Here is a 12,168-nt window from a genome sequence, read left to right as displayed (position 1 = left end):
AACCCGACGGTCAGCTGTGTTCATATTTCGCTTTATATGCTCACCAGTCAACCTATCTAGGCAAGCGATTCATGTCGAAAAATCGCCAAGATGGTGAAATGCGACAGCTGATCGTCGACATGGGTGACTGCGTGAGGGGGGGGAATGTAAATCAGATAGACGTCAAGTTGTAATTGTCACGGTGGTTTGTGGATTCACATAATTGTCTCATGCGCAGCCGTAGAATATTGTGCTCTATTGTCAATATATGTCTTTAGTATGACATTTCTCTTTTGCTTTACAAATCTTTACTGCTGAGATCTCAGTCGAGATTATAACTTTTGACAATCAAAGCATTTCTCTGTGGAGATCAGACATGTTCCACTACCAGCTTCCTCTGTTTTGGGGGGGAAAATAACATCTGCTCATGATAGATAAGACAGTTTCAAATGTTTCCAAACCGCACACCAGTGTGTTATTCTAAGTAACGTTTGGTGTCTTTCCCTTCTGCTTCCTCTCCGCGCCTATTAAGTGTAGCATGCTAGGGGACTACGATCTGTTACTCATTGGCTAAGTCTTATCACATGTCTTTGGGCACTTTGAGGTTCCTTTGAGCCTGTGGAGCTCCTCAGCGAAGCGCTGCGATTAGCGCAGGTAAACATGTCAGTCACACGCGGTTACTTGTGTACCTTTGAGCTTCAGGAGAGCTGCGCGAGCTGACTCATGGCAGTTCACATGTGGTTCACATGTGGGTCATGGTATTCTTTTGTCTTATGGGCAAGTCATGGGTGTATATGGAACCACCAAGGAGAACAAAGGCTCCCAATCAAAACCTACGGGTTCAAATCTGTGGTCAACTAATAAAAAGCTTTCTCCTTAAGCATGAAGACGTGGTATGCTAAAGACTGAAACATGTGAAAAATGTACTTGTAGTTTGGACTCCCTTTAGAAATCAGGCAATCGCGGGACATTTAACTCTACTCCATGACGAGTTTCTAACCTTAGATTCCGTCCTGATTTCTTATACGGGTACCACACTCTTGAGGTCAGAGTGTTTTTTACAAGGAGTATGTGTAAGAACGAAAAGGTGTCAACAGCCAAAACAAAACTAGCTACTCTCCATGTGCTTGGGCTTGTCTGGCAATGAGTCACAAAGTAGTACCGTAATCAGCAAGTGGCTCATTTAGGAAACAAGGTTTAGGTAGAGGTTTGATAAGTTCTTAATGAGTCACGTTTTGGCTACATGTACTGTATACAGAGGGACTCTCGGGGGCTTTTCATCTGTCGACACTGTAAGAATATAAGCGCGGTAGTTTCCTGTTGACGGGATTGTTTTATCGTGCAGTTTCTGGTGCGCTCGGCTCGTTTGCTGCTTTTTCCACTTTATGTTGTGAGCGCGTCTATAACAACAAATGACGTTTGCTTTTTTTTCTCTCTCCTGTGACTAAGTTCAGTTTAACCTCATCCTTTGGTCCTGTCAGAGCTTTGGTCTTGTTTTACATCTTCATCGGGTGGGTTCTGTTGCGGCTCGTTCTTAAAAGTTTGAGGGGAAAAAAAAAAAAATACATGGCAATGTATCTTAAATACTGTTGTTCGTTATGGGATAAATTTTTTTTTAAAAAAGCACCAGGCAATGTGGCTGCCACTCTTTTTATAATCGGCCATTTCTATTTCTGGGTTAAACTGCTATTGAGAATTTCTGGAACTATTTTTGAATGTCGAACAGTGTGCTGTAATAGGATCCATCGTATGGGAAATACACTTTCAAATACCAGAGGTGGGTCTGCCGGGGTTTGGTTCCTGCTAACTTTTCGATATGATCCCGTGGCCCAGCTTGCCACTCGTCACACCGGCAGCCAGAGCCAAAGACATGCACAGCTGGTAGACATCTTGGCTCAAGCGGAGGTGTGTCACTTCAGCTGTTGCGTGACAGGTGGTTCTCAGGAGATGTTTTTAAGAAGGAAAAAGCAGCCTCAAATAATTGTATTTTTTAAAAGGGTCCTAGATACTACAACATTGTCCTCATCGAAACGCTTTGTGTTTTCCAGTTTCTTGATCCCGCTGGCCACGGTTCTGAGGTGTCGTGTAGCAGAAGCTTGGCCTTCACAAATTAATTTTCTTTCTTTTTAGCCAATGTTAATTATAGCCCCCCTTTTTTTCCAGACACTGGATCGTTAATGTTCCCCTTTGATCAGTTAAAAAAACCAAAACTATTATAATCTTTTATAGCCTTTTATTGTGTTTGCAAGATTATTCGGGCTGGAAATGAGCAGGGTGGCCTTTTTCGTAGCTGTTTTTGTTACCCAGAAATAACTGATTTTGGACATTTTGCCTTCTAACAAATATTCAATATGTGCCAATTATGTCTCGGTTCTTAATTAGATATGCAAAACAGGTTTCCTCGGATTGGTTAGTTCTCGATAACATGTCTCTTCATTGTGTTGGTGGGCAGGCGGCAGTAGTGATGGACGGATATGTTTTTTTTCTGGACCCATACCGATTATTAATAGTCAAGGCTGATAACTGATATTTGGAGCTGATATTCATTTGCTGTAAAAGTGAAAATATTCGCATGAAAATTCAAAACTTTGAAATGCCATTGCACGTGTTTGTTAAAGCAAATTATCAACATGTTGAAGATTTTCTTTTCATTTTAAACATACGGTGAATAGATGGCTTTGACTTAAAATTCCAACAAAAGGTTCAGGGGGGCTTCCGTCAGCATGTCTTAAGTTAAATGAAAAACTAAAAAAAGTAAATAGCCAAGTTTTCTACTGTAAATAGTTTGAGACGACCTGATCACAGCACTGCAGTGGCATAGCTAGCTGAGACTGCGTGGGCGTACGACACCAGAGCTGCTGAGACTAAACGAAGTTTGCTGACCGTTAAGTAGATTTGCTGCACTATGCAGGTTTTCAAACTAGCGGTAACTTCATTTCATCCTATACTTCTGCGTTGCGCAATGCTCTCACATGCTCACGTCAGACTCTGAATGGAGGTCATTGACACTAACTGATGTGGCTGTCATCTCTTGGCGATTTAAAAAAAAAAAAAAAAAATTGTGTGTTTATATATTCAAACATTTTATTTAGCTCGGGCCATATTTTTTTATATGTGCCAAGTCGAGGCTTTTTTTTTTTTTTTTTTTTTTTTTAGGTTGCTGGTGTTTAACAGCATTTTTGACCAACTCTGAAAGTGTTAAAAGATTCAGGTTCAGCTTCAGTCCTTTCCTCCCCCAGCTTGCGGGCCCGCTCGTCGTTGTCATTTGCAGAGGCGTCTCCGTGACGATGGCACAGCCATGCATTGTGTGAGACTCCCCACACAGCCACAGAGTCCACTTGAAAGAGCGCTATGGAATGCCAGCCTTCTCACTCATTCCCTGGCTGCACTCTCCCACGGCTAATCCCCACCCCTTCTCATTTACGCCTGCCCTTACCGTCCTCTTGTGTCTCTGGTCTCCCTCACCCGCACGTTTGTCTCCGATTACCCGCCGCTCGTATTTTCTCACAATTACAGTCTTTATAATTTCGGGTTTTTTTATAGGCTTTGTAATCATACGTTATTTGTCCGACCCCAAATTTGCTTAATTAAATGCGCGAGTTGTTCTTGATTCATGATAGTGATCAAATATGCCCAGCAAAGTTGCCGTTGGAGTGTTTTATTGGCCGCCGCGTGAGACTGATGAACATCAGGCTAAACTCCGGGCTGATATCCAGCAATGTTTTATATTCTCATCAACGTCAAAGGTTGCGCAACAATTGGGCCGAGAAAAGACACAATTCTTATTGATTGCCAGCAAACTCGATTTATAGATGGTGTATTTGCATTGAAAATGTATTCAAAATACGACACAAGAAACACACGTCTTTTTTTATTTTTGTATAACTTTTTGCTAATAATGACTGGATAGAACACACACACACTCTAATATATATCTATATATATATTTTGAGGTTTTCCGTTACAGAGGGATTCCGCGTGGCAATTTCGTAGTCTCTGTTTTACCGACTCACTGATCTCATCACAGAATGTAATTAGAATGCGTTCCAGCGGCTACCTTTGTCATTTTTGTTTCTGTACGCACAACAGCTTCTTTTCAAACGCATGTCCACTATAATTTGCTGACCATAGTGCTGACTGAGAGATTGTTTATGTTGTTTTGTTTGCCTATGCTGCTTGACGTCGGTACGAGTCTAACGCGCGTATTTGGTGACAAAAGTTTTTCTTTCTGATATTGCAAATGCACTTTTGGGCAGCCGGAAATTGTCGGCGACTTAAAGTTTGTGCTGGTCCGCCTGCCCAACACGGTGATGTATTGGCCCCAGGCCAATTTGAATGTCGAACCTACCAAGATCTAATAGCAACACTGTTGTTGTTGCCAATAATTTGTAATAAATACACACACACACACACTAACTATTGTAATTTACTCTTTTCCATTTTTGGTTAATAAAGACAACACAAGAAAATATATCTATTTTGATCACAGAATTATGGGTCATTACTCATACTCTTTTAAACGTAGCGAGTAAAAAACTGCATTGAGATTCAACCGTTGCCCTCCGCATCACAAGTGCGGTAAATCGAATCACAAAGCCGAGAGATTTCCGCCCGTGGCGTCTCCTGTTTATACGGCATAAAATGGAAGGCCTCTCGTCCCTTCTCCCGATGATTCTACTCCTGCAGGAAGTTGAATCTAACCCGCCCACCAAGAATACAGAAGACAGATTCATGTGGGCCGTCGCATGAGCCCCAGAAGTTAATTTGTTTGAGGCCTGATTTGGTTGTAGGTTTGCAGATTTGCTTATCGTGGTTTCACGTGTCAGGTCTGTTGTCTTATTTGGCCCACCAGAAGCGGAATCTTGATGTTTCTAGGATGAGTCACTCCCCCCGGCAAACCGACGCAGAGTTGTCAGCTGTATGTTAACTGCCAAGGTGGGAATCAATCTGTCATGTTTGTCTCACCCTCGACAACGCGACACGGCCGCGGCGATAAGACGCGGCGCGCTTCAAAGAGTACAACGGCGGCTTGTCAATGTCACGCCCGCCCCCTATCGACCTCCCTCACCCGCTACGTTAGCATACAATGTCACACTTACTTGCGACAAACAAACAGTGGCGACAAGGGGTGAGCCCCGTTCGATCTGATCGTTTTCACGCGTGTCTGTCTTGCGTCCTGTCGTGCATTAGGCGGTAAACTGTCTTGATTGGCGTCTGTGGCTTTGGTGCCGACTTGGTCAAGTGCCGGGCGGCGTGGACCCAGCTGTTTATCGGCATCACTTAAAACGGCGCGACCGTTTGAAGACGAGAGCCAATCAAGCTGCCCGAGTGGCGTGCGGGCCGAGAGCAAGAGAGAAAGGCCCGTTTTAGCTAGGGGGGGGGCTTAAAGGAAGTTTGCCGTTGGACTTTGGACCTCGGGGGAATTGTTTCAGCATTGTTCCAGAGATGTGGGAAGGAGCGGGGGTGTACACTTGGCCTTGTTCCCGCCTCCCTTTTGCGTCCTCTTCCTGCCGTTACGACCCATTTTTTTTTTTTCCAAACGATTCTTAGCGCTGCTGGAAAAAGGGAAGCCTTTGACTCGGAGTTTGCCGCGATTCTCTAACCGTGTTCACGTTTGGATTAACACGGCAGGAGGTGATCAACTTTGGTCTAATTAATCGGGTCAGTGTTGAGGACTGAGTATTAAGGTAAGTGTGTGTTCCACTTGTGACCTTATGTATGCTTGTTGATCACGTTTATTTCTTACACCGGACCAGCTTTGTGCTTTGTGTTGAGAGGTTGGTTTAAGGGGGCAAGTGTGTTGAATGATAAATCCTGATTTCTGGGTATGATTATGATGCTGCAGGCCGGAGTAGTAAAACCAGATTGATGGCAGACTGCTCAACCAAAAGGAGAAGAATTAACCTTTGGGCCTAAGCAAAGTCCTTTCCGGCCGAGAGCTCCCTACTTTCTGACTTCTCTGAAGGCCACCCTTTTATCTGTACTTTCCAAATGTTCATTTGGTCCTGGTGCGGTCTTGAAAAATAGATGAACCCTAAAATGACTGTCCTATCAAAAACCCCTTCGTTGAAATCCTGCAATGTACTTCAGTGCTGACAAAATCGATCACAAGAATTGACAGATTTCTTTGGTCGTCATTTTGCACCTGTTTTTCCCCTCAGGGACGCCCCTCAAAGATGGCAGCCTACGCCCGGCTCTAAGGCAGCCATGTTGGTGAAGGTAAACAGCATGAGTCGGAACCAGCCAAGTCCACCTTCGCAGCAGCAACAACTCATCCAGCACGGTGCACTCAACAAAGCCAACGCATTCACGCAACAGCCATCCAACATCAAGGCGCAAGGTGGATGTTTAAGCTCCACCCAAGGATATAAGACCGCCCCCTCCGGCAAAGCTGCATCCAACCCACGCCAGGCCCATCACCTGAGAAAAACCAGTAATGGCAGCTTTTGTTTGGCCACGCCAGACGGCAGTCAACCCAGTCCGCTCCTTCAGAGGTCGCAGACCAGCACACCACGCCCAGTCTCCCCCCAGTATGCTTGCAGTGCCCCAATCTATGATGAGCCAGTTACAGACTGTCCCATATACGATGAGCCGCCAATAGACATGGAGGTAGAAGGAGCGCACCTTTTCAACGGGCAACAGCAGTCTCGCCTGACTCCCTCCCATAGTCTCCAGAAACCAAGACTTCTCCAGCATCCTCCCGGTCCTTCCCTCCCAGGTTCCAGGCGCAGAAGCCCTTCGGCCTCGGACTATAGCCCAGCCGGTCTGGAGTGCATCAAACATATGATCAACGTCGACCCCAAGCAGCTCCTGTCCGGCTCCCCCGCGCCCACGCGCAGCCCCTCGCCGACGTCCCGGCAGGACCTGGTCCCGGCCCAAGCTCAGTCGCAGGCTCACTCTTTGCCCCAAGTGCGAGGCCAACCGCGCGACAGAGAAGCAGCGGCCGCCCCCGGCCCAAGTACGCCGGATAAGAAGCAGAGTTGGCGAGTCCTGGAGGCCACGGTACAGCGCGCCATGGAGGCACGGCACAGTCGGCAGAGCAGCCAAGCTTCGCAGGATTTCGCCTCTTCCGCCCCACAGGCAACGGGAAACTATCAAGACTCCGGCTATTCCACCGGGCCCTCTCCGAGTTTGAGACGAAAGAGTAGGAGAAGGATGGGAGGCGCGGGGGGCAGGCCCGGGTCGGTCGGCAGCAGCGGAGAGCTGTGTGCCCTCAATGAGAGGCTGATGGCCGAGATGAGGGAGGTAGTAAGTCGCTCCAACACCATGAGGGAGGTGAGAGTGGGACTGGAGCAGGAGCCGGGCGAGAGGGCGGCCGCGTCGCGGACGCGCTCCCCCGTGGACTCACTCAGGTGGTACGGAGGAGGGGGCGGGGGGCTGTCAGCCGGCAGGTGCGCATCCCGAGAGGACATCGCCGGGGCTTCCCGCTCGCTGGGTAAGGCGGCGAATGCGGCTGCGAGCCCGCTAGAGATACCGGGGAGACAGAAGAGGACGTATGAAAAAGTGGACACCTTGGAGATGAGCGTTACGAGCCAGGCCAGCCTGTCTTCGCCTGAGACTCCAGGACCACCGTCCCAGGTGAGGCCCGACACCGCATTAGAGCGTGTCGAACAGGGGGCAAAATACAACACCAGATACATCTTACTTTTGGGGTTACGACTTGTTGAGACGAACAAATATTTTGAGTGAACGCCTGAACTGAACTGATTGGTTCCTTTTTCGAAAAAAAAAAAAAAAAGCGATTGGCTCGGTTGCCTCAGGAGACTCAAAATGGCGACGGTCCCGGCGTTACCTGCCATCCTCCATCTGTCCTGCTCTGTCGGTGCTTTCTACCCATATGCCAGCTCTGCGCTTGGGCATCTGGGGGCCATGCCAAAGCAGCGATTCAGGACACGGCCTCCCTTCTTCAGGAAGGAGGGACGCTGTGGTCCATATGGTCCAGGCTTGGCAGGAAAATTCTAGAAGGGAAATGCGAGTATCGAGCCTTCTTGGCCAAAGTGCACCAGGCCTTTTACTAAATCCGTCCTGGAATGTTACTCAGACCTGCTGGCAAATGCTGCGCACACGCTCGCCTCACCGACTGTGGCTCACTCGTTACAAGATTGATGAATGGCAAATTTTCCCCACTCTGTGTCACTGAAAGCATTTCAACTTCAGCCATTTCCACCAAACAATGAATAGTTCCATTTTTTTTTTTTTTGGTAGTTGTGCGTTTTTCCAAAGTGTAATGCAAAAGTTCAACGGCTTTTGTCCCTTTACTAGGAATGTAAATATCATATCTTTAGAAGTGCTCCAGCTGACCGAGACACTAACAAAAGTCCAAAAACAGTTTTGACAAATCTGTCATGGAGCTGCTCTACATTACATCAGGATACAAATTGAGAAGACGGGTCATTCAAATTTCGATTCTGCCTCACTTTTATCGTTATCCGTGGCTGTGTCCGAATTTGTCTGGATCGCTGCTTTCTCCATTTTGGGAAGCGGGGACAGTTCTAATTGTCGTAAACCTCACCGCGGGGATCACAGGGAGGTCTTGAGCGTAGTTTCGGTTTTATAAGACCATGTGCCCATTAGCGCGAGGCCAGTCGAGCAGTTGAATTTACAAGTGCTTTTGTCAAGACACCTGCTGCTGAGACCGTTTGGAATGGTATCAAGAAAATGCAATGTACTTGCGCTAATATTCATTTTGACTTTCCATCTAAGGCTTCTGACTGATGTCCAATTGTCCATCTCTTGTCCCTTGCAGGTGAGCACCCTTGAACTACAGGCTCAGCTGGAGAGCAGAAAGAAAGACATGTTGGACGGACGCAGCGCTTCCCTTGGCCCGCACCGACCCGCCAACCATGAGAACAGAGCGGCATCGGACGGAGTAAAAGCGGCGGAGTCTTCCTACCAGCTGTCCTACGCCACCCTGCGACAGCCGCCGCCTCCGGACGTCGGCATGGAGGACTGGGCCAGCAAGCACCTCAACATGCACACGCAAGGCCTGTTCCGCCGCCGCGTCTCCATCGCCAACATGCTTTCTTGGAACCGGGGTTCCATCAAGAAGCCCATGCTGGTCACGAGCAACCGCGCTGTCAGGAAGGAGGCTTGCGAGATGTTCAAGCTGGTGCAGGCCTACATGGGCGACAGGCCCTCCCGTCTGGATCGCCGCCACTGCGCCCTCCTCATCGTCACCAAGTGCTGGGACACGCAAGGCCTGCGGGACGAGTTGTACGTGCAGCTAGTCAGGCAGACCACGGGGAATGCCAGCCCCAGAAGCTTGGCGGCAGGGTGGGAGCTGATGGCGGTCAGTTTGGCCTTCTTTGCCCCATCGCCCAAGTTCCGCTGCTACCTGGAGGGCTACATCCAGAGACACACGGAGCCCGCCAGCGACAAGAAATGTGAGTCTCAGACCGAGCAGCAGGGTGGGTCACCTTTTTTTGATGCCTTCTAAAAGTCACTTCATTTGTCTGCTTTACATCATGTGAGCTAGGGCTGTGCAATTAATCGACATTCAATTACGATGAGGATTATTAACACTACACGATTACAAAATTGGCATAATCGCAAAAAACGATTATTAATACGTATTTATATCCAACGCACTGTGTTTGTTAACACGGGGAAATCATACTTGAAATCATACATTTTCAACTTTTTTTTTTTCTTATTTTCTAAGAACACATTTTATACATTTTGTTTGGTACAAAATGAGCTTAAATAATCACAGTGTTTCAAAGAAATTTGTCTTTTACGTTTAAAGGTTTTCTTGTTTTGTACCAAAAAATAAGTGATCGTTTGAATAATCGTGATTTCAATTATTACCAAAATAATGGTGATTAATACTTTTTTTGATAATCGAGCAGCCCTAATGTGAGCCGAAACGTAATGCCATTCAGTTTTTTGCTCTCCCTTTTGTCCAATAAAAAAAAGGATGGATGGATGGATGGATGATTCAAGATAGTCTCATTTCAAATCAGAAATGTGAACTTCATAATCTTCTGGGGGGGTTCTTTTGTTTGTGCTTTTACAGTGACCCAGTTCATATTGGAACAGCAGGAGCTGAAATTAAAAAAGAATTCAAAGTCAAGGAAAAAGCGAAAACAGAACACGGATGAGGAAGAAGGTAATCTTAATTTCATTTACTCCCAAGTGTTTCTTTCTGATAAACATCCATTCCTCATTCCCGTTTATCAACACGATTCCAATGATTGTTTTTATGCTACCATCAACTTCCTTAAACGCAAGCTATCAGAAACCAAACCGAACGCTTCCTCTCGAGAGTCATCTCTTTGAGCGGGATGGAAAATTGCGCTGGATGCCGTTTGTCAGATGAGGCCACGATGATGTTCGCTATATGCAGACTTGATAAATGACTTTTACAGAACATTCATTTTTCGGGGGGGGGGGTCAAATGAGGTGGATGACCATTTCAGAAGGATCTGTTTACTCTCAGTGGCCTGTTCTGTGAATCATATCAGTGGTCTTGGCCGCCTCATCAGCACGTGGCCCCATTAGAGGAACCCACACGGGCAGCTGTGACGATGATGTCACCATCGGACCGCAGTCATCTCTGCAGACATCACAGCCTCTCACATTATGCTGGAGTGACTCACACATAGTGCTCTATCCTCACTCAGAAGTCGTGAAGATACTCAAGAAGACTTATTCAGAGGCTCCCTTCAATGACTGGACCACTAAGCTGGAAATCTCTGCATTGTTAAAAATGGCATAATGGTCTCTATTGAGAGAGGAGTTGTGGAAAAAACATTTTTTTCGTCCGGGAATGTATTAACAGGCGGACATATTGTTTCCACTTGGCAGTCACACACAATCTTGTAAACAAGCGCCAGATGAAACCAAAGCCACCTTGTCACACTCCCTTCAAAGGTTTCTGCATTTTAGTTAATTTTAGCTCAAGCCATATGTCAACAGGTGCTGTGTTTTTCCTGGTACAGTAAGTACACGACACATCCTAATGAGTTCACACCATCTCTGTGGACTTTGGTTGCCTGGTTGCAGTTTTCCTGCCGTTGAGCTTAAATATAGAACAGCAGCAGGTTTCAAGCCCTCGGCAACACAAGCCCTCGCACGTCGGAGTTTCTGTACGAATGATTCCCCTCGCCCACGATGGTCCGATTTATCTGGCTTGTAGACGTAATTACAGTCAAACGGATGAGTCAGATTAGCACCGCTGTCGGGGGCGCAGCATGGGAAGTCACCTGTTTGCTATAAATCTGCTGGGATTTGACAAAAGGAACATGCTGGAACATGTCTTGAACATGGCATCCAGTAAGCGTGTCCTTCTGGCTGCGGTTCAGGTGCCCGTTGCGGACTCCGGGACAGGGAAAAGATATATAGCTTCTATTTCTCTAGCTACATCCTGACCCAAGAAAGTCAAGGTTTTTATTTTTGGCACCAAGCGTACAGAATTCAGCTCCTTTTTCCTCCCAAGGGCAGATTGTGTGAAAGTCTGTACTGCACCCCCCCCCCCCAAAAAAAAAAAAAAACAGTTCTAAAATCGATTCTAGCCTTACAGTAGCTGTGAGGCACTCGTGTTTCCCATTCGCCTCATGGGCCTTTACATGTACAGTATATGCTGATGAATCACCTGAACTTTGGGTTTGGAGGCGGATCCGGCTTCTAAAGCTTTTGTTCAACAGCGGTAAATCTTCTCTCAACCTGACAGTTCAGCCAGGCCTCCTTTAATCCCCGTATGCTAGAATCACATTGTCAACACGTCTCCAGTTACCACTCCCGGCCGGCCTCTTGTTAACCAATTTGACGTTTGCGGGGGGAAATGACAAAAATGGCTTCCTTGTGGGAACAAGTTTTTAAATGATCTGTTTTTCGGTTAGGGTTTATACTTGAGTGTCTTGTCTGTTGGATGTGGGTGTTTTTCCATTGTGCTTCAGTGCTCAATGACTTCTTCTCTTGAATAACAGGCCTGCCTGTCAGCACATACGCCAAGTTCTGCCATAGGAAGCTGCAAAAGGTGGCCATCACAGGAGGGAAAAAGGTAAAAGAGCAGCACGCTGGCACCTCCAAGTGCCGGTTGACCTGTTTAGAATACATTTTTCGCCTTGGAAATAGCGATTACTTTGTTCAGGGAGACTCCACCATCATAAGGGGGAAGTCAGCCCCCAAATTTTCTGTACAGGACTATGTTTTATGCGGTCAAAACACGGCATCCACCCATTTTTGCCC

At 46.8% G+C, this 12,168-nt stretch overlaps 1 protein-coding gene across 3 annotated transcripts in view; it reads left to right on the top strand.

Moving 5' to 3' along the window:
* arhgap46a (Rho GTPase activating protein 46a) overlaps positions 1 to 12,168 on the top strand; it is a 29,447-nt gene that overhangs the window by 13,932 nt on the left and 3,347 nt on the right. For 2 of the 3 annotated variants that reach the window (XM_086041236.1, XM_086041234.1), the window contains exons 3-6: positions 6,141 to 7,557; positions 8,726 to 9,386; positions 9,995 to 10,087; positions 11,907 to 11,980. In XM_086041236.1, coding sequence (XP_085897362.1) covers positions 6,141 to 7,557; positions 8,726 to 9,386; positions 9,995 to 10,087; positions 11,907 to 11,980 — 2,245 coding nt within the window. The remainder of the gene's footprint in view (positions 1 to 6,140; positions 7,558 to 8,725; positions 9,387 to 9,994; positions 10,088 to 11,906; positions 11,981 to 12,168) is intronic. The other variant, XM_086041235.1, reaches the window with a different exon arrangement.

Source organism: Filicampus tigris, chromosome 9 (assembly GCF_054856515.1).
Source record: "Filicampus tigris isolate MCC_2025a chromosome 9, RoL_Ftig_1.0, whole genome shotgun sequence".
In the NCBI taxonomy this organism is placed as follows: Eukaryota; Metazoa; Chordata; class Actinopteri; order Syngnathiformes; family Syngnathidae; genus Filicampus; species Filicampus tigris.
This window is presented reverse-complemented; position numbering and strand designations above follow the sequence as displayed.